Source organism: Astyanax mexicanus, chromosome 6 (assembly GCF_023375975.1).
Source record: "Astyanax mexicanus isolate ESR-SI-001 chromosome 6, AstMex3_surface, whole genome shotgun sequence".
NCBI classification, from domain to species: domain Eukaryota; kingdom Metazoa; phylum Chordata; class Actinopteri; order Characiformes; family Acestrorhamphidae; genus Astyanax; species Astyanax mexicanus.
In genome coordinates, this window is record NC_064413.1 from 51755327 (window position 1) to 51781043 (window position 25717).

A 25717-nucleotide genomic window follows, 5' to 3' on the forward strand; every position below is an offset into this window, starting at 1 on the left:
TATAGATTTTTAGGTTTTCATAGACTGTAAGCCAGAATCATCAACAATAAAAATAAATAAACTTTTAAAATAGATCACTCTATTGTGTGTAATACATCTATATAATATGCGAGGTTTACATTTTGAACTGAATTACTGAAATAAAAGAACGTTAATTTTTCAATGATATTATTATTTTTTTCTCCTGAACTGAACTGGGATCAGTAGAGGGCAGTGTTGGCAGTACTGAGATGTTGGGAGTGAGATCACGCGGTGGTGATTCCTGCTGGTGGATTAGAGAAAAGCAGCAGATCCTCCACCAGCGCTGCTTTACCCACTACAGCGGAGATCCGGCATGTCCAGGGCCGAGTCCAGGGCTCTCTGAAGCGGGCAGCAGCAGGTCAGTGCTTGGGGGGAGTGTGGGGGGGGATGGCTGAGTTTCTCATAGTTAAAGGAATATATTCAGCTGTTTAGAGACTTGGCGAGTTAGCTTAGCTTAGCTGGAGCTCCTTTCTGATTGATAGCTACTGGTTTAGAGGGTCTGCAGCCAGTTTTAATTATAAATGAGCACTCCGGATCTGGAGAGTTAAGATCCGATCCAGGATTTCGTTCCAACTGCATGAGTGGCTCTGCTGCAGCCAAGCGCCGTTTAGGCAGTTGGAAAGAAATCTGGAAATCCCGGAGTGGATCAATACTTTTCGGACCTGGATTACACACTTCTAGCTATAATTATAGTTTACTGATATTCAGATCCTCAGGGGTGGTTGTTAACAGTGTGTCAGGGCTAAAACAGGGCTAAAAATTCCAGTTAAGCTTCTAATTTATAGCTAATTAGCTGGTTTAGCTTAGCTAGTTTTGCTTGGATGTTTATTTTTAGTTAACTTACTCCAGACTTTGTGTTAAATCACAGCAAGATAACGTTAAGCTAGGTTATCTAGGCTAACATTTATTGTTTCCAGTAAAAAATAAATTTATCTAAATATTTATGTAGCTATCTAGCTGGTTTGTTATTGTCTAATAATCTAGTTAGGTAGCTAAATAAACTAACCTCAGTAGTAGGACAACTATAAGATACGAAAATGTCCCCGAATTCTTCCATTCCACCTTAAATCTGCTGGCGTTTTAAGGTGGACTGAAGAATTTAGCTTGCTTCTCTAGCTAACAAGTGGGCGATATGATAGGCGTTGCTATAATTTCTGAAGTGGTTGCTAACGTAATCCAAGTGGTTGCTAGGTGGTTGCTATCATATCTCTTGTCATTGGACTGGAGTATTCAGTTTGGTTTTCTAGCTAACTAGTTGGTAATATGCCCCTGAAATAATATTGCTGTTGCTAGGTGGTTGCTATCATATCTGTAGTAGTTGCTAAGGTGTTGCTAATTGGTTGCTAGGCATTTCCTAAAATTTCTAAGGTGGTTGCTAACGTATTTCAAGTGGTTGCTAAGGTGTTGCTAATTGGTCGCTCAGCAGTTGGTATAATTTCTGTGGTCGTTGATGAAGTGTTGCTAGGAAGATGCAAAGTTTCAATCATATCTTGGGTAGTTGCTAATTGGTTGCTAGACAGTGACTATAATTTGTGATCTGGTTGCTAACGTAATCCAAGTGCTTGCTATCATATCTGTGGTCGTTGATAAAGGTATTAAAGTTGGTTGCTAAGGTGTTGCCATCATATCTTAGGTAGTTGCTATGGTGTTGTTATTTGGTTTGCTAGACAGTGAATACAATTTCTGAGGTGGTTGCTAACTTGCTAACGTAATCCAAGTGGTTTCTATCATATTTGTGGCCGTTGAAAAGGTGTTGCTAGGCAGTCGCTAAGTAATTACAGGTGGTTGTTAAGGTGTTGCCATCATATCTTAAGTAGTTGCTAAGGTGTTGCTAAGTGGTTGCTATCATATCGGTGGTCGTTGATAAGGTGTTGCTAGGCATTTGCTAAGGTATTACCAGTGGTTGCTAAGGTGTTATCATGTCTTAGGTAAAAGGTGTTTTGCTAATTAGCAGCTGCCCAGCAACTATAATTTCTGAGATGGTTGCTAATGTAATTCAAGTGATTGCTATGGTGTTGCTAAGTGGTTGCTTGGCAGTTGCTATAATTTCTGAGGTGGTTGCTAACAAAATCCAAGTGGTAGCTAGGTGGTTGCTATCATATTTTCCTATGATGGATAAAATAAACTCAGAGCAATATAAATACATAGGAAATGAGGGGTTTTGGCACTTTTCAACAGATACTGTTTTTTTATGTATTTTTTTTATGTAAAACTATTCTTTAATTAAAAAGTTAAAACATTTTTTTTACACTTAAGATGCTAATGCATTTATTTTCATATCATGTTGTTGACAGCATCTGTACTTGTTCTATGATTGGTCACAGAGTGAGTGGAGTATTCAGCTTGGTTTTCTAGCTAACTAGTTGGTGATATGCCCCTAAAATAATATTGCTGTTGCTAGGTGGTTTCTATCATATCTGTGGTAGTTGCTAAGGTGTTGCTAATTGGTTGTTGGCACTTTTCAACAGATACTGTTTTTTGAAAGTGTTTTTGGCACTTTTCAACAGATACTGTTTTTTTACGTATTTTTTAATGTAAAACTATTTTTAAATTAAAAAGTAAAAACTATATTTTTTTACACTTCAGATGCTAATGCATTTATTTTCATATCATGTTGTTGACAGCATCTGTATTTTGATTGGTCACATTATGTAGCTCACTTTTTTTTACAGGTTTTATTTCATTTTCAAATAGAAAAGCGAGTTGCAGAGTCTAAGAGACTTCATTAGGTGTACATGTGTTAAATGTTCAAAGATGTTTTTCTGCAGATGTTTAATCCTATAAATAAGTCGTTTTTTGAGCTGCTCCTGATGTTGTTCTACAGCGTTCACTGCTTCTACCTTTACTTTCACCGCAGTCATTATTTCTCTGATGCAACCACACCACACTTTTACTAGAGTATAGGTTTGCTCTGGCAGAAACCCCAGATCAAATCCTCCGGCGTCTTTAATTGTTGATGAAATATCGAGTTTCGGATCGGCTCTCATGTTGCTGTTCAGACTCAGTGAGGGTTATTGTGGAGTGAGGTTGAGATGCAGGGCAGATACACACTATACCTGCTGTTTTAAACCAGGACTGAAGACCAGATGCTCTGTGATGACTTTCCTTTTTATTTCTGGCTCTAGAACTAGAGATCTCTGAGTAGAACTGTCCAGAGATTGAGGTTGAGGAACTTTAATGTGCACCCAGTACACACACAGCTTAAATAATGTTGGTAGGAAAGTATTGCCAGTGAAATTTGACGTTCTGAAGGTGTCTGAACCGAGGATGATGTGTTTGTACGTTGTATGCATTTGTTTGCGGTTAGTTTCGGTTTCACACTGCAGTTCAGTGACTAAGCGCACTAAAGGACTTTACTACATCCTGTAATCATCATTTATTTATGCGGGTGGAGTTAGTTTGTGGAATGGCATTTGATGAGCTTGTTGTCAGTACACCTTTTCTCTCTCTTTCGGCTTCCTTTTATTTCTGTTCATAAAAAAAACATTAATCTACAGTTACAGTAGATACAGAAATCACCAGAGTAATCTGTTCTACAAATACTGCTGCATGATGCTTATGCATATAAAAAGGAGTCATTTTACCCGAAAACCAGTTCTTTTTCTACTTCCATTGTTTAATAAGTGACCGATCCTTCTTTAATTAGTCTCAAAGTCCGAAACCATCCAAAGAACACTGATCCTGCATGTTTTAACTCTGCTATTTTAGTTTAGACGAAACTGACAAGTCAGATAGGACTGTAATGTTTAGCAGTTAAATTTTCTGACCGTAAGCTAACATCGAAATGAAGAAGAAATGGGTTTTCATCTATTTTTTTTCAGTTATAGAGTTTTTTTCTTCATTTCAGCTTTTCGCAAAAACAGAATTTCAAGAAATGAAAAGTTGAATCTTCTCACGAATTTCTAAATTTGTCAATTTTCAAATGTTGTAACACAAATATGATGGTATAATTCAGCTTGCAAAATGCAAAAAATGAAAAATCTTTTTTTTTTCTGAAATTACAGTTGTGAGGGGCAGAAATGGAAAAAAACCTAACATTTAAAAAATGGATACGTTTATTTCTTGTACACTGCACTACATTAAAAAAAAAAAATCCATTTTTGCATTTGGCCTCAAACTGTCAGAAAATTTAATTTATAATAAATGAATTACACTGACCCAGATGGTCCAGAACAAACTATGTAGGCATGAAAGCTAGGGGTGTAAGAAAATGTTGATTACATTGAAATATTGCAGTATTATGTTGTGCAGTAATGTATTGACTATATAAAACAAATTATAATTTTTTTGTAATTATTAGTTTATAGATTGGTGTCTGAAGTGATTCATTTAGTGTTTTGTCCAAAAATCCGCCCACAAGTTTGCAGTCTTGTGCTTTTGTTTAGAGACATAAACCTTTTCTTTTATTCAGATTTGATAAATAAGATAAGGTTTTAATTTAAACTAGAGCTTGGCAATTTATTAATATTTTTTGTATTGTGATAAGTTTTCTTATCGTAAAGAGAGTAGGCTTTAATATTCTTATCGAGGATATCACTGTTAGTGATTAATTAACTCTTAACTCAGCTCTAACTCAATTTCATTAAAGAGAGTATTAAAAATCCTGTTTAATTGGATGATGTGCATCAAAAACTGAATAAAACTCACTATACTTTGCATTAGAGAGTAAGAATTTAACACTACAGATTAGGGATGCAAATTATCGATTAATTCGTTAATCATTAGTTGATTGATCTTATCGATCGACTTTCGATTAATTGATAAGCGGCGTTTTTACCTGAATTTTAGTGTTTCAATAGGGCCTTTAAAAATACCAGCTAAATAGTTAAAACACTGAGCTCAAAAAGTATATATTATATTATGATAATTATATTGTATTATATTATATTATATATTCCTCAATTAATTATGCATTAGGAAAAGAAAGCAGACTTTTTATGGTATAAGAAAATACATTCTTTAATTTAAAAAGAGAAATAAATTAAGGACTGGCTCAGTTTTTGCGTTTTTGTACCATTAGACATATTAAAAAAAAAAAAAAGAATAGAAGAAATTAAATAGAGAGCCAAACAGATTATTATTGAGCCTATAGATTATGAAGAAACTGCATCTAGGCTATTAATTAGGAAATCCTCAACAATCCTCAATGCAAAGAGATCCTGAAACCCTGTACCGTCAACTGTCTTGATTGGCATCAAATCTCTCTTGATCATGCTGCATATCCTCTCTGTAATGTCCTCCGCCCTTCTCTCATCACACGCTCGCGCTCTCAGTGAAACTGTGACGGCGTTCAAATGATAACTGAGTGAGCTAGTGGAACTGTTGTATTTCAATACCGCATTACACAGAGAACATTTGACTTCTTTGCCTAAATTAACAATGTTGAAATGGTCCCACACCGCACTTATTTTCGCCCGCTTCATTTTGTTTTCAACCCTGGTCTCTCGCGAGTCGTGTTCACCTCTCGTTCTCACGCTCTGTTCAAGTTACTACAGTAGCGCCCTCTAGCGATTAATCGCGAGTAATACATTTTATTCGAGCAACCTCTTGATCGACAATTAATCTAAAGTCGATTAATCATTTGCATCCCTACTACAGATGCATTTTTCTCTGCATGGAAAAATGTTTTTAGCCCTATTTGGACAGGAATACTTTCTCAGGGGGATGTCTGTGAAAAATATTTCACTCTTCTTCTCCGTGATAAAACTCTAGCATCCGAACTGCAATTGAAAAAACAGGAGGACCAGTGAGGTTTTTTTTGTTTTTAAGCTTTTCTCAGTCACAGGACATCGCATTCAGTAGCTCCTCCGTTTCCACTCGCTGTTGTGTTTATACGTGGATCGCCATGGAAACGCACCCAAAGTGTAATTACGGTGCGCGGCAGTGGACAAATAGCTATTTTATTAAACATGAGCAGATGAAACTCAGAGATGTGGGTCTGGACAGGACTAAAATTACTGGAGGACCACAGAGTTCAGTGAAAAACAGTAGATAATTCAGCCTGTAATTTTCTCAGAGGACGTCTGAGAAAAACATATACATGGTCGTTCCGGACAGGAATAAAATCAGAGAGGACCCCTGTAAAAGAGAAAATTACCCCAGAACCCCCTGAGAAACTAATCCTATCCGGATAGGGCTTGTGATATAACATTTTTATTAACCTTTTTGCCCAGCTCTGTGAGACATACACCACAGACGATTTTTTTTCTATTCATATGGATACCAGAATTATATCGTATCGACTGGAATAAAGAAATATATTGTGAAATAAATTTTGGATCATATTCTCCTGCTCTAATTTAATCCATCATTCTATATCTTTTTGCTTACTGTATTGCAAAATATTGCAGCGTATTGAATTGTAAGACCAGTATCATGATAACGCATCATATCGTCACATTTCTAGTGAAAACACCATAAAGTCACCTCATCTAAATCCCAAGTGTTGGAGATCCATTCAGTACTTTTCAGAAGAGTTGTGAGTTGAAGTGCCTTAGCTTATCATCCCACATCATCTGATGCCTTTCTGACCTCGCTAATGCTCTCAGGTAGCTGAATTAGCGAGGTTAGAAATATCCTTCCCAGAAGAGCAGAAGCTGTTCTCCAGTAAAGCAAGAGAAACACCCTTTTAATACCCCTGGTTTCAGAAGAAGCGCTGAATAAGTTTATAGTTTATCAGGGTTTAGTATTAAACTCTGTTACTCAGTCTGATATTAGCTTAGAACACTGAGCACAGAGCAGAGTTCAGTGAGACTGAGGGACTTGGCCCTGGTTCAGTGGTAAGAGTCCATTCAGTCAGGTTTGATGTGTTTTTTTTTTTTTTTATCATGCTCCAGGTTAGTGATGGTCATGTTGATCCAGTTTTATTTGATAAGCTGTCGGCTGGTTTCCAGAACTCGCTGTTAAAGCTAGTCCTGGTGTGCAGTTTTATTTTAACAGCCTTTAAGCTTAAATCTGATTAAATTAATTCGAAGTTTAGCTGTTTGGTTACGTTTGACTGCAGTGTGTGTTGCCATGTCTTCCATTTTTAAGAAGATAGAGCCTGGCTGAATAGTAATCAGCGGTAGTAACTGAACTGGACTTAAATACTGGTCTTTATTCTAAACAGTTTAGAAAGAACCATCTACAGAATGTTTTTTTTCTCAATGTAAAGAATCCATTTAAGAATCCAATGGTTCTTCAAGTTATGGTTTGGTTATATTTAAAATCTTTTACACATAGAAGCCAGTAAACAGGCAAAAACCTTTCAAGCATCCAACTGGTTCTTTGGGATCCCTTTGTTCTTTGGGAGCCTTTTACGGGTGGTCAAACAGTTATATTAAGGGAAAATAAATGTTATTTTATTGTGTATTCTGTTTATTGCTGATGTAAAAGTTGTGTTGTGCATTGCGGCACGTCCGTGTGTTTAACAAATCAGTCAGTGGTGCATCTATGTTGTCTATATTCTATATAAGATTACAATTGGCCTAAATGCTAATTCTAGGTTCAATGTAGCAGAGTTGGGTTTAATGTTACTTTGAAATAAAGTTGGAAAAAAGTAATTAATGATATTATTTTTGTCATATTTTTCGAAGAATAACTGAAAACGTACTTAAATAATAATATAGTAATATAGTAAATAGTAATATCATGCTATATATTTTGATCATGATATAAAAAAGGTCCATATCGTGATATGATTTTTCCCATATCGCCCAGCACTACCTTGATCCCTTGTCTTGCTCAGTTGTTGTTTGACTCTAGATTAGGCCTGGACAATAATTTAATATTGGTATTTATTGCGGTAAGAAATGTTTCAATAATGGTGATATAATTTTTTTTTTGTATATGGATATGTATAATTTTCTAAATCTGACACGGACAGGCGTTTTTACCGCTGCCGACTAGCAGCGGTAATACATCTAATCTCTTCCACCACCTCAAGCTGATTCACTGCGTTACATATACAATATTTTCCTTATTCTGGCTGAAGCACTTGTGTTGCTTATGTTGTAACGAAGTTATTTATAGTTAATAAAGCCTATAGGTTTTCACAAATGTAAGAATCTGTTCCTGAAACGCTGCCTCACATGCTGCACATTGATACCTTCTTCACCAACAACAAAAAAACTCATATTTGAAAGAGAGGTGACTCGTAGCTTTATAAAGGGAAATGGATGAGTTTGTTAGCAGCTCATATGTGGAGCATTTTTTTGCTGGAGTGGAGAAACAGTAAACAGCTGGTCTGAAGTTCATGTTCAGGTCGAGGAGGTGAAAAAAGGCCAGGTGGTTTGCTTTTGCTGTTTTTTTGCAGCTATAGCTGCACAGCTGCACCAAGAAATGTGTTGTGGTTACGAGAGAAAAGCATGTAGCGTTAATGCTAATGCTAATGCGTAAAAAAGATGCATGAATTCAGATTTGACTGTTCAAATTCATGAAGCATGTACATGGATTGGATACATATCCGATTTAGGACCACATACTGTATAAAAAGTGATCTGATTTAAAAGTGTGTTTGTATACTTTTAGAAATGTAATGTACATTATAAATCATTGAAGTCTGATAATTTGCTTTTAATATGTGACAAAAATAAATAAATTACCTATTACCGTAACACTATGCCCTTACACAATGTTTTGCATTATTATTGGATGGTTTTCACATCCAAGTCTTTGTGTTCCGTTTCCTTTATACTTAAAACATGTAGTCTAGTATTACCTCCTCTGGAGGGTTGAGGGTAGGGCCGTTCTTTGTCAGTGTTTGTCTAATCCTGATTAGCGCTACACTGGTGTGGTTGTAGTGCTTGTGCTGGGCTGGTCTCTTTGCCCAGTTTTAACAAAGCCCCTTTGTACCATTCGCCATTCATAAAATCACCACATTTCGCAGGTCTCTGAGCAAGTCTTATAATTTAAACCGGAGGTCAGGACGGCCCAGCAGGTAAAAATCCAGCAGCAGTGCTGTGGACATTTAACTTAAACTATTTTTCAGTGGAAACACATGAGATTTGCAAATATAGCAAATTAAAAAGAACATTTTAATTGAAAGAATGAGTGTATACGTCAAATTTCGCCCACTTTATTCTTTCAATTTCACCCCATGCTTCCTGGATCATTTCCCACAACATGGAATAAATGGATTTTACCAGTCAGGTTAAAGTAAGAAGCAGTAAAAAAAAAAAAGCTACTCAGCTAAAGAACATCGTTATAAAGGAGTTTCAGTTTAGCCCGAGGCCCGAGCTCTTTCACTGCTCATAGGTGAGTATTATCGGCCTACCCTGGTGGAAAAAAAAGTAGATTAAAGTATACTAATCATTATTATGCTAAAGTGCACTAAAGTGTAGTCTTGTAGCCACATTATTATTAATCAGTATATTTAAAGAGTGCTAAAATGGAACAACATTTTTTGTACTTATTATTATACTTTAATTACAGTATAAAAAATAGTACAAAAGTCTTACTTAAATAGTGCTAAGTGTACTTATTTTCAATTTACTAAGTAACATTTAAACTTACTACTTATAAATACTACATATATGTAACCCCATATTTTAAATATGCTTACAGTAAAATTATTATAATACATTTAATGAGTATTACAACTGTATCACTATTTATTATACACCAGGTATATTAGAAATGTACTAATAATTGATGTTAAATATATTTACATTAGAGTACAAATATGCTTCTTCTTCCAGTTTTTGTAAGTAGAACACTTCTAGTATACTTTGTTGGGTATAAAAATATATTTTAATATACTGTACTACAATTTTTTGTGTGTTACAAATTTACTTTTTTTTTTTTTAAATTAGTAAAAGTAATTTAATTTACTTTCTAAAAAGTTACATGATACATTGCACTTTAAGTAAAACACTACTGTAACCGTTGTTTTTAAGACATTTTGCTAAAAATGTACAAAAATATATTTGGAAATAAGTATTTAAAAAGTATATTGAATTACACTAATTAACCTAAAAGTGTACTTTATAGTAGTTTATATATTTTTAAATACACTATATTGTACTTTTTAAAAAGTATGATCAAAGTTTACTTAAAAGCATCATTTTTAAAGCATAATTTCTCAATATGTTTTAAGTGCAATAAAGTATATATTTTTTCACTAGGGTATAACCAGCTGCTAACTCTCTTTCGCAGTTCAGATGTGAGTATATTGGACTGTAGTATGCACGTTTTCCGTGTTAAAACAAGCGCTGTCAGGCGCTTTACTCCCCAAAATACACCATTTTCAGAAGAGAAATCTGTGTAGATTAACATCCAGTGCTCGTTTAGCTTTAAAATAATTTTTTTTTTAATTACTGTTTTGTTTATCTAGCTTCATGCCAAATACACTTGCTCTCTTTTTGTGTCAGAGGAACTGAAGTAGGGCTTTCATGTTGTTTCTGACCAAAACCGCAGGTCACATCATACTGAAGAGCTCCGGAGTCATAAGCCAGCTTAAGCCTCTTCCCCTGGTTTACTGTCTGTATCTCCACCCAGTTCCCTTCCTGGAGACCGGATTTAGTAAAGCTAAGCTCAGATTCAGGGAACCTTGACTTGCTCTGTGTGTGTGACCTTGATTTTGTTTTCCTATAAAGATTCTGAAAATGTGTAATTAGATCTTAAATAAGGAGAAAGCTCATAAGTGAGTGTTGAACTCTGTCCATAGGGCTAATGATTAGCCCAAAGTTAGCATGTTACACTGTTTTGGAGAATTGTTCAAATAAAATAAATATTTGTTATACAGTACCAGTCAAAAGTTTGGACACTATGTATTCACTATATGATTTTTTACATTTTTAATTTAATATTGAAGACTATATTAAAGCTAAACAGGAACGCATGCAGAATTATTCTGTAAACAAAAAATGTTAAACAAACCAGAATCTGTTTTATTGTATAGATTCTTCTAAATAAGTATCACATTTCTCTTTGAGGACAGATCTGCACACTCTTGGTATTTTAATCTCAGTCTCTTCATGAGGGAGAGTCACCTGGAATAGTTTTCTCAGCGTCTTGAAAGAAGGAGGTGGTGCTGAACAATAGTTGAAGCTCCAGCTCATCCCAAATCACCTCAAATCACCATCTCAGTTCAACAGGTTTAGATCAGGGGATTAATGTGCAGGACTAACATTTTTTTTTGTATTATTGGTTACTACGTAATTCCGTATGAGTCCCTTAATTGTTTTCATGTCTTTAATATTAATCTACAATGTAGAAAAAAAACCCAGAAGAAAAACACTGAATTAAAGGTGTGTCCAAGCTTTTGACTTGGACTGATATTGATATATCATACAAATATATATGGCCATAACCTTTGTCGTAGACATGCTGGCCAGTGTCAAACCACCTTCACTAGATAATACCCCACAACGTACACTAGGGCTTGTCATTGCAATGTGTGCATGCACAATAGTCACATTGCTGGACGTGTGATTTCACTTAAGGCAAATAAATCAAACATGTCAGGGTTGCAGTATGTTTTGATTCTTGACGCAAGAAGTAGATACACAGCGCTGTCTCTGTGTCTGTGTGAGTGACAGGCTGCTGCTGCCTGAGAAGTGTGAGAGAGAGGGGGGGGCAGGAGTAAACACGAGGTAACCGCATGGCCACATGGTTGGGCACGTGCTTGTAAACGTGAGCACGTGTGGAAAGCTGTGCACCTTAGTCCAGCACAGTTTTTCAGCGCAGATATTTCCAGTTACGGCTGAATTCACTCTTTTAATCCCAGAAAAACAGAAAACGCTCTTATTTGCCTGTTAAGAATTCATTTAAATACCTGATTAAAGGACAGATTTCTGTTGTTTTGCTGTTTTCCTCGGGTTTTGATTTGAGCTCGGCGCTGATTCAGCTCTTGATTTATTCAGTGAGACAGCGTACGGGTGGGGGCGGGGTTGAGGATGTCAGGGGCCCTGCATTGTTTAATATCGCAGAAAATAGAACATTGGCATTTGTAATAACACAGAATCTCACGTTATCTTGTGAATTGTTTGTGTTTTTTTGTGTAGGGGGCTTGGGGATGGGCCGACGACAATGCTAGCTCTACCATGGGCAGTATCACTCTGCGCTACTTCTGCTATGGATGTCTCTTCACGTCTGTGACCTGGTCCATCCTGCTCTTCCTCTACTTCAGCCTCAGTCAGGAGAACCGCCTGTCCCTCAGCTATGTGCCCGTCCAGGGGGGGCAGCACCGCTTCCAGCCTCGCTTCACCCACCGCCCGGGCATTCTCAACAGGGGCGCCGAGCACGGCCGCAGGGGCCACGGAGCCAACGACCCCCGAAAACCTGACCTCTCTCCTGAGATGGGTGAGTGTGTGTGTGGAGAATAGACTGATGTTGTTTAGGGCAATGGTTCTTAAACTGTGGTATGGGTACCTCTGATTGTACTCAAAGCATCCCAAGATTTTACACTAGAAAAATCTGCTTGCATTAAAATATTAGGGATTAAAATCTGTTAATTTTCCATCTGTAATTCTCCTAACATCCCTTGTGAAAAGTTAGTATACTTAAGAGCATTAAAACTATGTTCAAATTATGTAAAGAATATTTAAAGTGCGTTTTCTATTTAATATACTCATTTAAAATGCACATTAAATAGAATTTTTCTGTATTTCCATAAAATGTATTTTAACGCAATATCCTAAAAATTATATGTTGTTTAAAAAAAATATACAGCTCTGGAAAAAAAATTAAGAGACCACTTCAGTTTCTGAATCAGTTTCTCTGATTTTGCTATTTATAGGTTTATGTTTGAGTAAAATGAACATTGTTCTTTTATTCTAAACAACGCACAACATTTTTCTGAAATAACAAAAAAAAGATGCTTTTAGACCTTAAATAATGCAACGTAAAGTTCAATATTTGGTGGAATAACCCTGGTTTTTAATCACAGTTTTCATGCATCTTGGCATGTTCTCCTCCACCAGTCTTACACACTGCTTTTGGATAACTTTATGCCTTTACTCCTGGTGCAAAAATTCAAGCAGTTCAGTTTGGTGGTTTGATGGCTTGTGATCATACATCTTCCTCTTGATTATATTATGTTTTCAATTTAATAAAATCAAAGAAACTCATCATTTTTAGGTGGTCTCTTTTTTTTTCCAGAGCTGTATAACATTAGCCCAACAGGTTGTTTGACTGTAGTTTAAAATATGACATTTCCTTCTCTTTTACAGGTATGATTTTTAATGAGAAGGATCAGGAGGTGAGAGATATGGGCTACCACAGGCATGCCTTCAATGTTCTTATCAGCAACCGGCTCGGATACCACAGAGACCTGCCCGACACCAGAAACGACAAGTGAGTGGGTGTGGCTGCGTGTTCGGACGTGTTTCTTAGACCAGAACCACCTCAGTTCCTCAGTTCTTAAAATGTGCAAACAAAGGCAGCATATAGAGCTTATAGGGGAGATGTATACATATAGGGCTTATGGGGAACATGTATGATCGGTCAGTTTCCCAGACAGAGATTTAAACCTAATTGTAGATTAGATTTTCATTTTTCAGTGGAATAAAAAACTCAATTCAAAATGCTGCTTAGTCGAAATGTATATAGTAGTATTTGGCTTATAGGGAGAACATACTAGTGCATCTCAGAAAATTTGAATATTATTGAAAAGTTACTATATTTCAGTAATTCAGTTCAAAATGTGAAACTCATGTATTATATAGATGTATTACACACAGATCTATTTTTATTGTTAATGATTGTGGCTTACAGACAATAAAAACCCAAAAATCTGTATCTCAGAAAATTAGAATATTTATATAAGACCAATTGGTACTTTTGGCAGTGTGGACAGTGTGCCAAGTCCTGCTGGAAAATGAAATCCGCATTTCTGTAAAAGTTGTCAGCAGAGGGAAGCATGAAGTGCTGTAAGAAAAACACTGCACTTTCTTCCTCTCTTCCTCCAGACTCTGCTCCCTTGATTTGCAAATGAAATGTAAAATTCACTGATGATCAGTGATGGTTTGGAGAGTCATGTCATCTGCTGGTGTTGATCCACTGTGTTTTATTATCAAGTCTAAAGTCAGTGCAGTTTTTTTTTTCCCACAAAATCTTACAGCACTTCATGCTTTCCTTTGCTACTTTTATGGAGATGTGGATTTCATTTTCCAGCAGGATTTGGCACACTCCCCACACTGCCAAAAGTACCAATTGGTCTTATATAATATTCTAATTTTCACTGATTTTTGTTTTTTTAATTGTCTGTAAGCCATAATCATCAACAATAAAATAAATAAACACTTACAATAGATCACTCTGTGTGTAATACGTCTATATAATATATGAATTTCACATTTTGAAGTGGATTTCTGGAATAAAAACTTTTCAATGACATTCTAACTTTTTGAGATGCACTAGTAGATAGTTTAGAATTTATAGGGGAGCATAAAGCTAATAGGGTGCTGCGGGAAAATGCTTTGTCTCACTGTACCTCTAAAAATGACTAAACACACCAGATAAGAGACAAGACAACAGCTGTACTCACTGTATAACAGCTCATTAGACATTTGAACATATTGTCAGGGTTTAAATCCCACTTTTAGTGCTTCTGCTGTCTCTGAAGTGATAGAGAGGAAAGCGGTAAGGTAAGAGCTGCTGCAGCTGCTGCACAGAGAGCATGTAGAGGATGGGCTGAGCTAATCACGTGATTGGACAAGGTATCCAGTTACAGAGGCAGCCATAGCAATAGTGGAGCATTAAAATGAGTAAAAGACATTGGATTTAGTGCATTTTTTAGAACATGCATGCAGCTCTTTTTGCTTCTCATTATTATGATTATTTGAATCAGTTGTGGGTAATGCAGTTCAGTAAGTGTTGCTGAAGCACAGCTAAGGTCATGCTGTGTCAGGCGCTAAGTTTAAGCCCTGATTTTTAGCCTTTTAATGAGCTTATGGTGCATATTAATGAGGTACATGTGGACAGATGCACTCCTCAGATATTAAAGTTTTTGTGTATTTATGTACCTTTTTAAGCTCTCTGTAGCTGTGGGCATTTTATTCGGCTAATTAGTCGCGGAGCTTATTTTCCACTAACTGCTCTGAATCTCTATGTGGCTATAGTGAGATTAATATTCAAGCTCTGCAGTCAGGAGGCTGAGGGATGGAAATGCATCCCTCAGATGAGTTTGTTTAAGGTTAAGGGGTTAAAAAAAATGCTACAGCCAACAGCCAAAAATGCTAATCAAGTTGGTAGTGAGAGAAAAAAAAGCGAATGGAGATCAGATTGCTCCATGTATTTATTATTATATATATATATTTTTTAAATACTAACTAGACCCAGTTGCACATTTATTTACGATGCTGATATTTTGACTGCATGAACCTGTTCAACCCCTTCTCCTCTAGGTGCAAAGATAAGAACTATCCGCTGGCACTGCCCACAGCCAGCGTAGTGATCTGCTTCTTTAACGAGGCGTTCTCGGCCCTGCTGAGGACTGTTCACAGTGTTCTGGATCGTACCCCAGGGTACCTCCTGCACGAGATCATCCTGGTGGATGACCACAGTGAGCTAGGTAAGACCCTTTAGTTTCTTTTTTTCCATTTTATAAAAGTAATCCGAACACATCTGCCTTACTCCCAATCCATGAAGCAAAGCAGGGTCCTCTGCTGTGGAACATACAGTGAGTCCAAGAAGTATTTGATCCCTTGCTGATTTTCTTTGTTTGCCCACTAATAAAGACACTATCCTTCTGCACTTTTAATGGTAGATATATTCTAACATGGAGAGACAGAATATCAAGACAAAAATCCAGAATATAGTTTTAAAGAATATATTTTACTTAATTTGTATTTCAATGAGGAAAATAAGTATTTGATCCCTCTTGCCAAACACACTCAATACTTAGTGGCAAAGCCTTTGTTTGCAAGCACAGCGGTGAGACGTTTGTTGTAGTTAACCACAAGTTTAGCACACACACCAGGGGGAATTTTGGCCCACTCTTCTTTGCAGATCCTCTCTAAATCATGAAGGTTGGTGGGCTGTCGCTTGGCAACTCTGACCTTCAGCTCCCTCCATAGATTTTCGATCGGATTGAGGTCTGGCGACTGGCTGGGCCACTCCATGACCTTAATGTGATTTTTCTTGAGCCAATCCTTTGCTGTATGTTTAGGGTCGTTATCATGTTGGAAGACCCAACCACGGCCCATTTTCAGATCCCTGGCAGAGGGGAGGAGGTTGTCCCTCAGGATTGTGCGGTACATGGCTCCATCCATCTTCCCAGTGATGCGGTGAAGTAGCCCTGTACCCTTGGCAGAGAAACACCCCCAAAACATTATGCTTCCACCTCCATGCTTGACGGTGGGCACAGTGTTCTTGGGGTCATAGGCAGCATTTTTCTTCCTCCACACATGGCGGGTGGAGTTGAGGCCAAAAAGTTCAATTTTGGTCTCGTCTGACCACAAAACCTTCTCCCAATAACTTGGTTCATCTTTCAAATGATCATTGGCATACTTGAGGCGCGCCTCCACATGTGCTCTCTTCAGCAGGGGTACCTTTCGGGCACTGCAGGATGTGAATCCATTGTTGCGCAAAGTGTTGCCAATTGTTTCCTTGCAAACTGTGGTCCCAGCTGCCTTCAGTTCATTTGCTAACTCCTGCCGAGTGGTTGCAGGACGATTTCTGACCGTTCTCAGCATCATTGCCACCCCACGAGGCGAAATCTTCTTTGGAGCACCGGGCCGAGGTCTGTTGATTGTCATGTTATACTCTTTAAACTTTCTGATAATTGCACCAATAGTTGTTACTTTCACATCCAACACCTTACTAATCTTTTTGTAGCCCATTCCAGCTTTGTGAAGGTCAACAATTCTGACTCTGAGGTCCTGTGACAGCTCTTTGGTTTTACCCATGTTGGAGACTTGAAATCTGTGTGATCTGTCTGATTCTGTGGACAGGTGTTTTTCACACAAGTGATTAGTGAGAACAGGTGGCTTCAGGTCAGGTAACAAGTTGATTGGGAGTGTCTAACTGGTCTGTAAAAGCCAGAACTGCTAATGAATAGTAAGGGATCAAATACTTATTTCACTCCATGAAATACAAATCAATTAATATATATTCCTTAGATTTATTTTCTGGATTTTCTTTTTAATATTCTGTCTCTCCATGTAAGAATACATCTACCATTAAAAGTATAGAATGATCATGTCTTTATTAGTGGGCCAACGAAGAAAATCAACAAGGGATCAAATACTTCTTGGACTCACTGTAATTGCGAAAATGACAGTATATTGACATTAAAGGAGAACTGCAGTGTAAAATGGACTTTTGTTGTAGTAAAACGTGATTAAAAAGTACTTACCTTTGTTGAATAGCCCCCCCCCCCTCCGTTCTCCCGCAGCTTTCTGAGATCAAGTAATTTTGTGCTATTTGCCCAGCACTCTGTACAATTGTTGATTCTGGGCATATTTTGCCCCAATAATGCTGTTATAGAAATGTGGAAAATGACCAGGAATGAGAAACCCTGATATAAAAAGTTATTAAACTCCAAGTTGCATAAAGAAAAAAATTTCATTTCAGCTAAAATGCGAAAGTGAAAAGTGTGTTACTCCTTTAGATTTTATTTTTAATTAACAGTTTAGTTTCTCAATAAAATGAGAATTGTTTAAAAATATAATAACATTCCTCAATTTTTTTGAGTGTAATTCAATATGAAATAAGAAAAAAGTCATTCGTGTGGTTGGTTAAAAAAAAAATATATATATATATATATATATATATATACAGTTGTGGTCAAAAGTTTACATACACTTGTAAAAAAACATAATGTTATGGCTGTCTTGAGTTTTCAATAAGTTCTACAACTCTTATTTTTCTGTGATAGAGTGATCGGAACACATACATGTTTGTCACAAAAAACAGTCATAAAATTTGGTTCTTTCATAAATTTATTATGGGTCTGCTGAAAATGTCACCAAATCTGCTGGGTCAAAAATATACATACAGCAACATTAGTATTTGGTTACATGTCCCTTGGCCATTTTCACGGCAACTAGGCGCTTTTGGTAGCCATCCACAAGCTCCTGGCAAGCTTCAGGTCGAATGTTTGACCACTCTTCTTGACAGAATTGGTGCAGTTCAGCTAAATGTGATGGTTTTCTTGCATGAACCCGTTTCTTTAGCACTGTCCACATGTTCTCAATGGGGTTTAAGTCAGGACTTTGGGAAGGCCATTCTAAAACCTTAATTCTAGCCTGGTTTAGCCATTCCTTTACCACTTTTGATGTGTGTTTTGGGTCATTGTCTTGTTGGAACACCCAACTGCGCCCAAGACCCAATCTTCGGGCTGATGGTTTTAAGTTTTCCTGCAGAATTTGGAGGTAATCCTCCTTCTTCATTATCCCATTTACTTTCTGCAAAGAACCAGTTCCACTGGCAGCAAAACATCCCCAGAGCATAATACTACCACCACCATGCTTGACAGTAGGCATGGTGTTCCTGGGATTAAAGGCCTCACCTTTTCTCCTCCAAACATATTGCTGGGTGTTGTGGCCAAACAGCTCAATTTTTGTTTCGTCTGACCAGAGAACTTTCCTCCAGAAGGTTTTATCTTTGTCCATGTGATCAGCAGCAAACTTCAGCCGAGTCTTAAGGTGCCTTTTCTGGAGCAAGGGCTTCTTTCTTGCACGGCAGCCTCTCAGTCCATGGCGATGTAAAACACGCTTGACTGTGGAGACTGACACCTGTGTTCCATCAGCTTCCAAATCCTTGCAGACCTGCTTCTTGGTGATTCTTGGTTGACTCTTGACCATCCTGACCAATCTCCTCTCGGCAGCATGTGATAGCTTGCGTTTTCTTCCTGATTGTGGCAGTGACACAACTGTTCCATGCACTTTATACTTGCGTATATTTGTCTGCACAGTTGCTCTTGGGACCTGTAGCTGCTTTGAAATGGCTCCAAGTGACTTCCCTGACTTGTTCAAGTCAATAATTTGCTTTTTCAGATCCACACTGAGTTCCTTTGACTTTCCCATTGTAGCTTTTGTAGCTGAGTCTAATCACTGGGTCAAATGAGCCCTATTTAAATGGGCTCATGAGAAGTCAACAGCTGTAGTCAATCAGAATCACTTACAAGAAGTGAAGAGGCCATGACATGAAGCTAATTTGATTGACACAACTCGCTACATCACCAAAATTGACAAATTTTGTTGCTGTATGTATATTTTTGACCCAGCAGATTTGGTGACATTTTCAGCAGACCCATAATAAATTTATGAAAGAACCAAATTTTATGACTGTTTTTTGTGACAAACATGTATGTGTTCCGATCACTCTATCACAGAAAAATAAGAGTTGTAACTTATTGAAAACTCAAGACAGCCATAACATTATGTTTTTTTTACAAGTGTATGTAAACTTTTGACCACAACTGTATATACAGCTTTAAGAGACCACTTAAAATGATTAGTCTTTTTGATTTTACCAAATTAAAAACCTCTGGAATATAATCAAGAGGAAGATGGATGATCACAAGCCATCAAACCAAACTGAACTGCTTGAATTTTTGCACCAGGAGTAAAGCAGCATAAAGTTATCCAAAAGCAGTGTGTAAGACTGGTGGAGGAGAACATGATGCCAAGATGCATGAAAACTGTGATTAAAACGAGGGTTATTCCACCAAATATTGATTTCTGAACTCCTTAAAATTTTATGAATATGAACTTTTGTATCATTTGCATTATTTCAGGTCTGAAAGCTCTGCATTTTTTGGTTATTTCAGCCATTTCTCATTTTCTGTAAATAAATGCTCTAAATTATAATATCCCACAGCCCTTTATGGGGGAAAAATGTAATATGAAATATCACCCATTATGTTGAAAGAAAAGCATGTTGAGGTTGTCTCTCTTGTGCTTGTGTTTTATCCAGAGGACCTGAAGGAGGACCTGGACGTGTACATGCAGAAGAACCTGCCGGGAAAGGTGAAGTTGGTGAGGAATGAGAAGAGAGAAGGGCTGATCCGGGGACGGATGATTGGAGCATCTCACACTACAGGTGTGTTCCTCCTCTTCCTCTTCCTCACAGAGCTTCATCTCTCTCTGACTGTCATCTGGATCATTTATAAAGGGAAAAAAATGTTTTATACTCTGTTTCTCTGTCTGTGTCTCTCCCTCAGGTGAGGTCCTGGTGTTTCTGGACAGCCACTGTGAGGTGAATGAAGCGTGGCTGCAGCCCCTGCTTACGCCCATCAAGGAGAATCGTCACACCGTGGTGTGTCCTGTCATCGACATCATCAGCGCAGACACGCTGGTCTACAGTCCCTCCCCCATCGTCCGGGGGGGCTTCAACTGGGGCCTGCACTTTAAATGGGACCCAGTTCCTATGTCTGAACTCAACAACCCCAGTGGAGCTATCAGGTACCGCCCACTGTCTGTCTTCATCACTTAGATAGAGTGACAGATTACTAGTCTACTAGGGTTGGACAATAATTTAATATCGATATTTATCGTGATAAAAAAAATATTGTGGTATTAATACGGTGATACAATTTTTTTTTTTCATAAGTTATTTCATTGTCGCTCAGAACCCACCCAAGAAATAGCAAAAAATTTATATTTTTACTCCATTAACAAATTCAAAGTAGCTCCAAACTTCATTGGTAGGACCCTTATGTTTAAAACGATTTCATTTTTTTTGTCATTTTCATCCACATATTTTTGGTGTCCATATATGTGATACATGCCTAGTGCATTTGTTGACCAGATGAGGGGAAACAGAAGCAGCATCTGAAGTGAGAGAAGCATATTGTCACTGACCAATGAAAAGCAAGCATCTCCAGTTTTGTCAATTATTAGTTTACTACATGAGCTAAACCCACAAAGTCTGCTGATGATTAGACAAATTGGACCAATAGAAATTCTCCAAAATTACCTAAAACAAATGATTTTCCCTATTTTGTATTGACATTTATTGGAAATGAAGAAGGTTTTATCTCTATCCTGTAAATCTGACGATGTGAACTGAGACGATAGTGATATTACAGGATTTTACATACAGTTCCACCAAAGTTACATAGTGCAGTAGCAGCATTCTGGCCGAAAATAGGACTGACAGATGATAAAAAAAACATTTTTGGGGGCTCCAGCTGTGGCCGGCAGCGGTCTAAAGAGAGATCGCTGGTTCGAATCCTGGTCATGCAGCTTGTCATCGGCTGCCGGAGCCCTGAGCACAGTTGGCCTTGCTCTCTCTGGGTGGGTACAGGAGATGGTGCTCTTTCTCCTCATCACTCCTAGGGTGATGTTGATCGATCAGCACAAGACTGCATCTGTGAGCTGTTGTATCAGAACCAAGTTCTGTGCGCTCTGATGCTACTCAGCAATGCTCCATCAGCAGCAGTTCAAAAAGAGACGGAGTCTGACTTCACATGTATCGGAGGAGGCATGTGCTAGTCTTCACCCTCCTGGTGTTGGGGCATTATTAGTGATAGTGGGTTGGGTAATTGGCTTTGTAAATTGGGGAGAAAATATCATAAAAATTAGAATACAACATGATGCTGATGTTTTAGTGCACTTCTACATAAAGCTGCTTTATAAAAGTCCTTGTTGGGTAGTGATGTAATCGTATCTCTGTATCTGTGTGTGTATGTGTGTGTGTGTGTGTGTGGTGCAGACGTGTACGTGCTCTGCTGTTGCCTTAGTGTTTCAGTGCTGTGTGTGTGTGTCTGCCTGCAGCTCTTTGGCTGTGGTTTATAGATGTTGGGGATAAAAGCTGCTGAGTGCTGGTGGTGGTGCTCTGACCCCAGGTCTGCTCTGCATCGACCCTCTCAGATGGGCATCTTTAAATCCATTAGTGTGGCGTGGGAGGACGGGGGCCGGGGGGCTTCGCTGTCTGTCTGTGTTCGCTGGCCGTCTCGCTCTCTGCTGCTCTGTTTGACAACATTAGCGGACTGTAAAGCAGGCTGCCCATTCGCCGGTCCTGCGGCACCACAGCTGAGCTCTGCAGCTTAATTTTCCCAGAATTCACTCAATATATTCATATAATGTACTGTACACTGATGATACAACACCAGTCAGACGTTGTATTAAATTATTAAAGCAGTTCAGGTCCAGGGAATAACCTGAAATGGTCTATAGTAAGAGTTTTGTTTAGTTCTCCAGCAGTATTAGCATTAGCCATTAACCGCACTAAGCGCTAGCTCTGTTGATGTTCAGAATTGAGTATATCAGACTGTAGTCTGCATGTTTACCGTGTTAAAACAAGCTACGTGGGACAAACCACTTGCTAATATCGCCCAGGCTTACTATAACACTCAGGGTTCCTCAGTCTAGCACTGTCTGGCAGCTAGCACTAGCAGTTAACTGCTAATGTTAATGCTGCTGCACCCAGCCTTAGTTTAAATCTGAAAATCTAAGCTTACTGTAAATGAACGGAAACACTTTACTCACCCAAATAAACAGTTTTCAGGAGATAAATCTGTGTAGATTAACATCCAGCACTCATTTGACTTTAAAAGGAAATTAATTTTTAAGAATTACACCCCTGTTCCTTACTAGTGTCACTTAAAATCCTGTGCGCATTATAGTGCGGAAAATTAGATCTCTTCAAAACTTAAACCGCATTGATGTTACTGAAAAATATACAATGTTCTGTAAGTAAGTAAATGTCAGAAGTTATAGATTTATTGGTGTCAGTTTCACAGATTTTAAAAAACAGTATTCTTCACAGCAGGTTTACCCTATTTATTTGAATAGAGCGCCACCATGTGCAGTAATGAAGCAATAACATAGTAAGTCGTATTGGGGGCAAGTCTTAGGGAGTTTAAAGCACCTATGTTTCAATAAATATATCCATATTTGATACCACAAATTGATAATGTATCGCAAATAAAAACTATACGATGTATCGCAATATGAATATTCTGCCCCACAGATAAATAGTCATATTAGGCTTTTGATGTGTCTGCTGTAATGTTAAATATATTCAGTTCTTAAGAAATATTTATAAATTGTAATTTTTAATATTTTTTCATTTTGTTCTGTTTCAGTTTTTTTTGTCCAGGGGTCAGCAGTAAACTAACAGGGCATCTGGAAAAATAAAGTAAATTGTAGATTACATTTTTTTTCATCTGAAACTAAACAAGATGAACACAGTCTTTTAGTTTTTTTTTTTTTGTATTAATTGTGCCACTTTTTTCACCTCTGAATAAATTACATAGCCAAAAGGTATTTAGTCTTTCTTTTTAAAGAAAAGGCAACAACAAAACCATAATAAAATATATACATATATATTCAGCATAGTGTTATTCTAATCAGGTATTTGTTTTTACAGAGCTATTTTGGTCATAAAGGAACTTCAGCAATGCTACATATGATTGAAATTACACAGAGAAAGGCAATCAATGCAAACAAATGCTCAGGTTAGAATTCTAACCCTGTAGACCTTTAACCCTGTAGAGATCAGCAAGTTTGTGCAGAGTATTAAACTGATACAGAGCACAGTAAATTATGCTGAACTGAAAAATGAACTTAAACCTGCCGTATGCAAAAAAATAAATCCATTTATTTTCACTTATTTTACTTTTTTCGATTTTGCTTTGTATTTGTTGCGTCTTTAGTAAAGTGCAAGTTGTTCTTTTGGAGAAAAAACAACAGCGTTTGAAGTTGAGGTTTTCAGAGTGAGTGTGTACTGAACTCTAAATTATTCAGCTGTGCCAAGATACACTTCAGTACACTGAGGCTGGTTGGCATCAGTAATGCTGTGGTTGGTCAGCGGCTCTGACCCCTGGTTGCTGTTTTATTTGAGTAATATTGGAACATGGACTTTGGATTATCTAGTGTTTATTCAGCCAGTTGGGCTCAGTGTGTGATTTTGATTGATTCTGAGCTTGGCTAAGATCTGACTCTCTCTGCTGCAGGTCTCCTACGATGGCTGGCGGCCTGTTTGCTATGGACAGGAAGTACTTCAATGAGCTGGGACAGTATGACAGCGGCATGGACATCTGGGGAGGAGAAAATCTGGAGATTTCTTTCCGGGTAAAAAATAAAAGAAAAAAACACGGAGTATTTGCAGTGGAAGCCTATTACTGTGTGTCATGACACATTCTTACAGTATTACGTTAAATTAAAACCATATTTAAGCCACATGTGAGTGAAATTCATACCGTACCAGTCAAAAATGTGGACACACCCTCTCATTCAATGTTTTATTTTTTTCCCTACACTGTAAATGAATAGTGAAGTGATCCAGACCATGAAGGAACACATAAGAAATCATGTAGTAACTTAAAATAGTGTTAAACAAACCAAAATACTTTAATATAACTTGCGGTTTCTGAGGCTGGTAACTCTGATGAACTTATCCTGTGCAACAGAGGGAACTCCTGCTCTTCCTATCCTGGGGCGGTCCTGATGAGTGCCAGTTTCATCATTTATAACATTTTTCATGGTCTTTGGGACTGCCCTTGTTAATACTTTTAAAGTTCTTGAAAAGTTTTGGATTGGCTGATCTTCATTTTTATTTTATTCTTTTTTTTCTTTACTTAGTTGAGTAGTTCTTGCCATAATATGGATTATTATGGACTCTAGACGAATTCAGCACAGCTGTTAACTGAAAGCCTGAATTCCAGGTGACTCTACTTCATAAAACTGAGAAAATCCAGCCAACATGTGCAAAACTGTCTCTATCTAAGCAAGAGGGGCTACTTTCAAGATCTAAAGTATAAAACATTGTTTTGTTTTTTCATTTTAAAAAATCACCCCCTTTGGAAACTTGCAAATAACATAATAAAAATACAATAAGATATAAAAATATGTATATATATATATATATATATATATATATATATATATATATATATATATATATATATATATATATATATTACCAAACTTTTATATAACATATAAATATATATTGTGCATTTAGCTTACTTTACCTTGCATTGAACAAGCATATTTTTTTCTTTTGTAAAGATGCTTTACTGATATATGTGTATCATTGTTGAAAAACTCAATTTCATTCTTTTTTGGATGTGAATTTTGTAGTGTCTTTTCATGTGAATTCTGTGAGACAGCTTCTGTCCCATGACATTTGGCACATTATATTCAGTAAGACCTTTACAAAGAACCCACATATTTCAGTATATATGTTTATCAATATAAGCATCTGTGTAAAAGTTAAGCCAAAATTACCTAATGTATAAATGTATAAGAAAACAGACACGAGTACAAACAGACACTCAAGTGAGTACACACACACACACACACACACACACACACACACACTCCCTCAGTATGCCAGATAGTCATCAGGAGCTGAAATTCTTCAGTTTATTCACGTTTTGGCTCATTTAGCTAACCGCTCCCCCTCACTGAGTCCAAATTGGCTTTTCAGCTCTAGTGGTAATAAATGTCAGGAACGCCAGCCAAGCCTGAGGTGTTCCTCCGTTTCTCAGTGATAGTTTTTGGAGAGCAGTGCTGTAGATTCCCGCTGCCTGGAGGAGGACTGTTTATACAAGCAGTGTAACCTTGCTTTTCGGAAGAGTTTAGACTAGGCCCTGTTGCAATAGCAATTTTAATTCTATTAATTGTGATTAACAGTTTTATTGTAATTTAATGCCACTTATAATTTGATGGTTAAATCATAATAATGTTATTACGTCCTTACAGCTATAAGGCGCCCTGGATTGTAGGGCACTATCAATAAACGTCTTTTTTTTTTTTTTTTGGTCTATTTTTCATACATAAGGAGTACTGGATTATAAGGCGCATTATGCAACACTAGT

The 25717-nt window shown here is 37.4% G+C and overlaps 1 protein-coding gene across 1 annotated transcript in view; it reads left to right on the forward strand.

Moving 5' to 3' along the window:
* Window positions 1-253: 253 nt before the first annotated feature.
* The window catches only part of galnt11 (UDP-N-acetyl-alpha-D-galactosamine:polypeptide N-acetylgalactosaminyltransferase 11 (GalNAc-T11)), a 39003-nt gene continuing 13539 nt past the window's right edge, over window positions 254-25717 (forward strand). Inside the window, exons 1-7 of the mRNA XM_022662695.2 lie at window positions 254-379; window positions 12006-12303; window positions 13173-13296; window positions 15348-15514; window positions 19864-19989; window positions 20111-20351; window positions 23849-23966. Of these exons, the coding sequence (XP_022518416.1) occupies window positions 12045-12303; window positions 13173-13296; window positions 15348-15514; window positions 19864-19989; window positions 20111-20351; window positions 23849-23966 (1035 nt within the window). The 5' untranslated portion in view covers window positions 254-379; window positions 12006-12044. The remainder of the gene's footprint in view (window positions 380-12005; window positions 12304-13172; window positions 13297-15347; window positions 15515-19863; window positions 19990-20110; window positions 20352-23848; window positions 23967-25717) is intronic.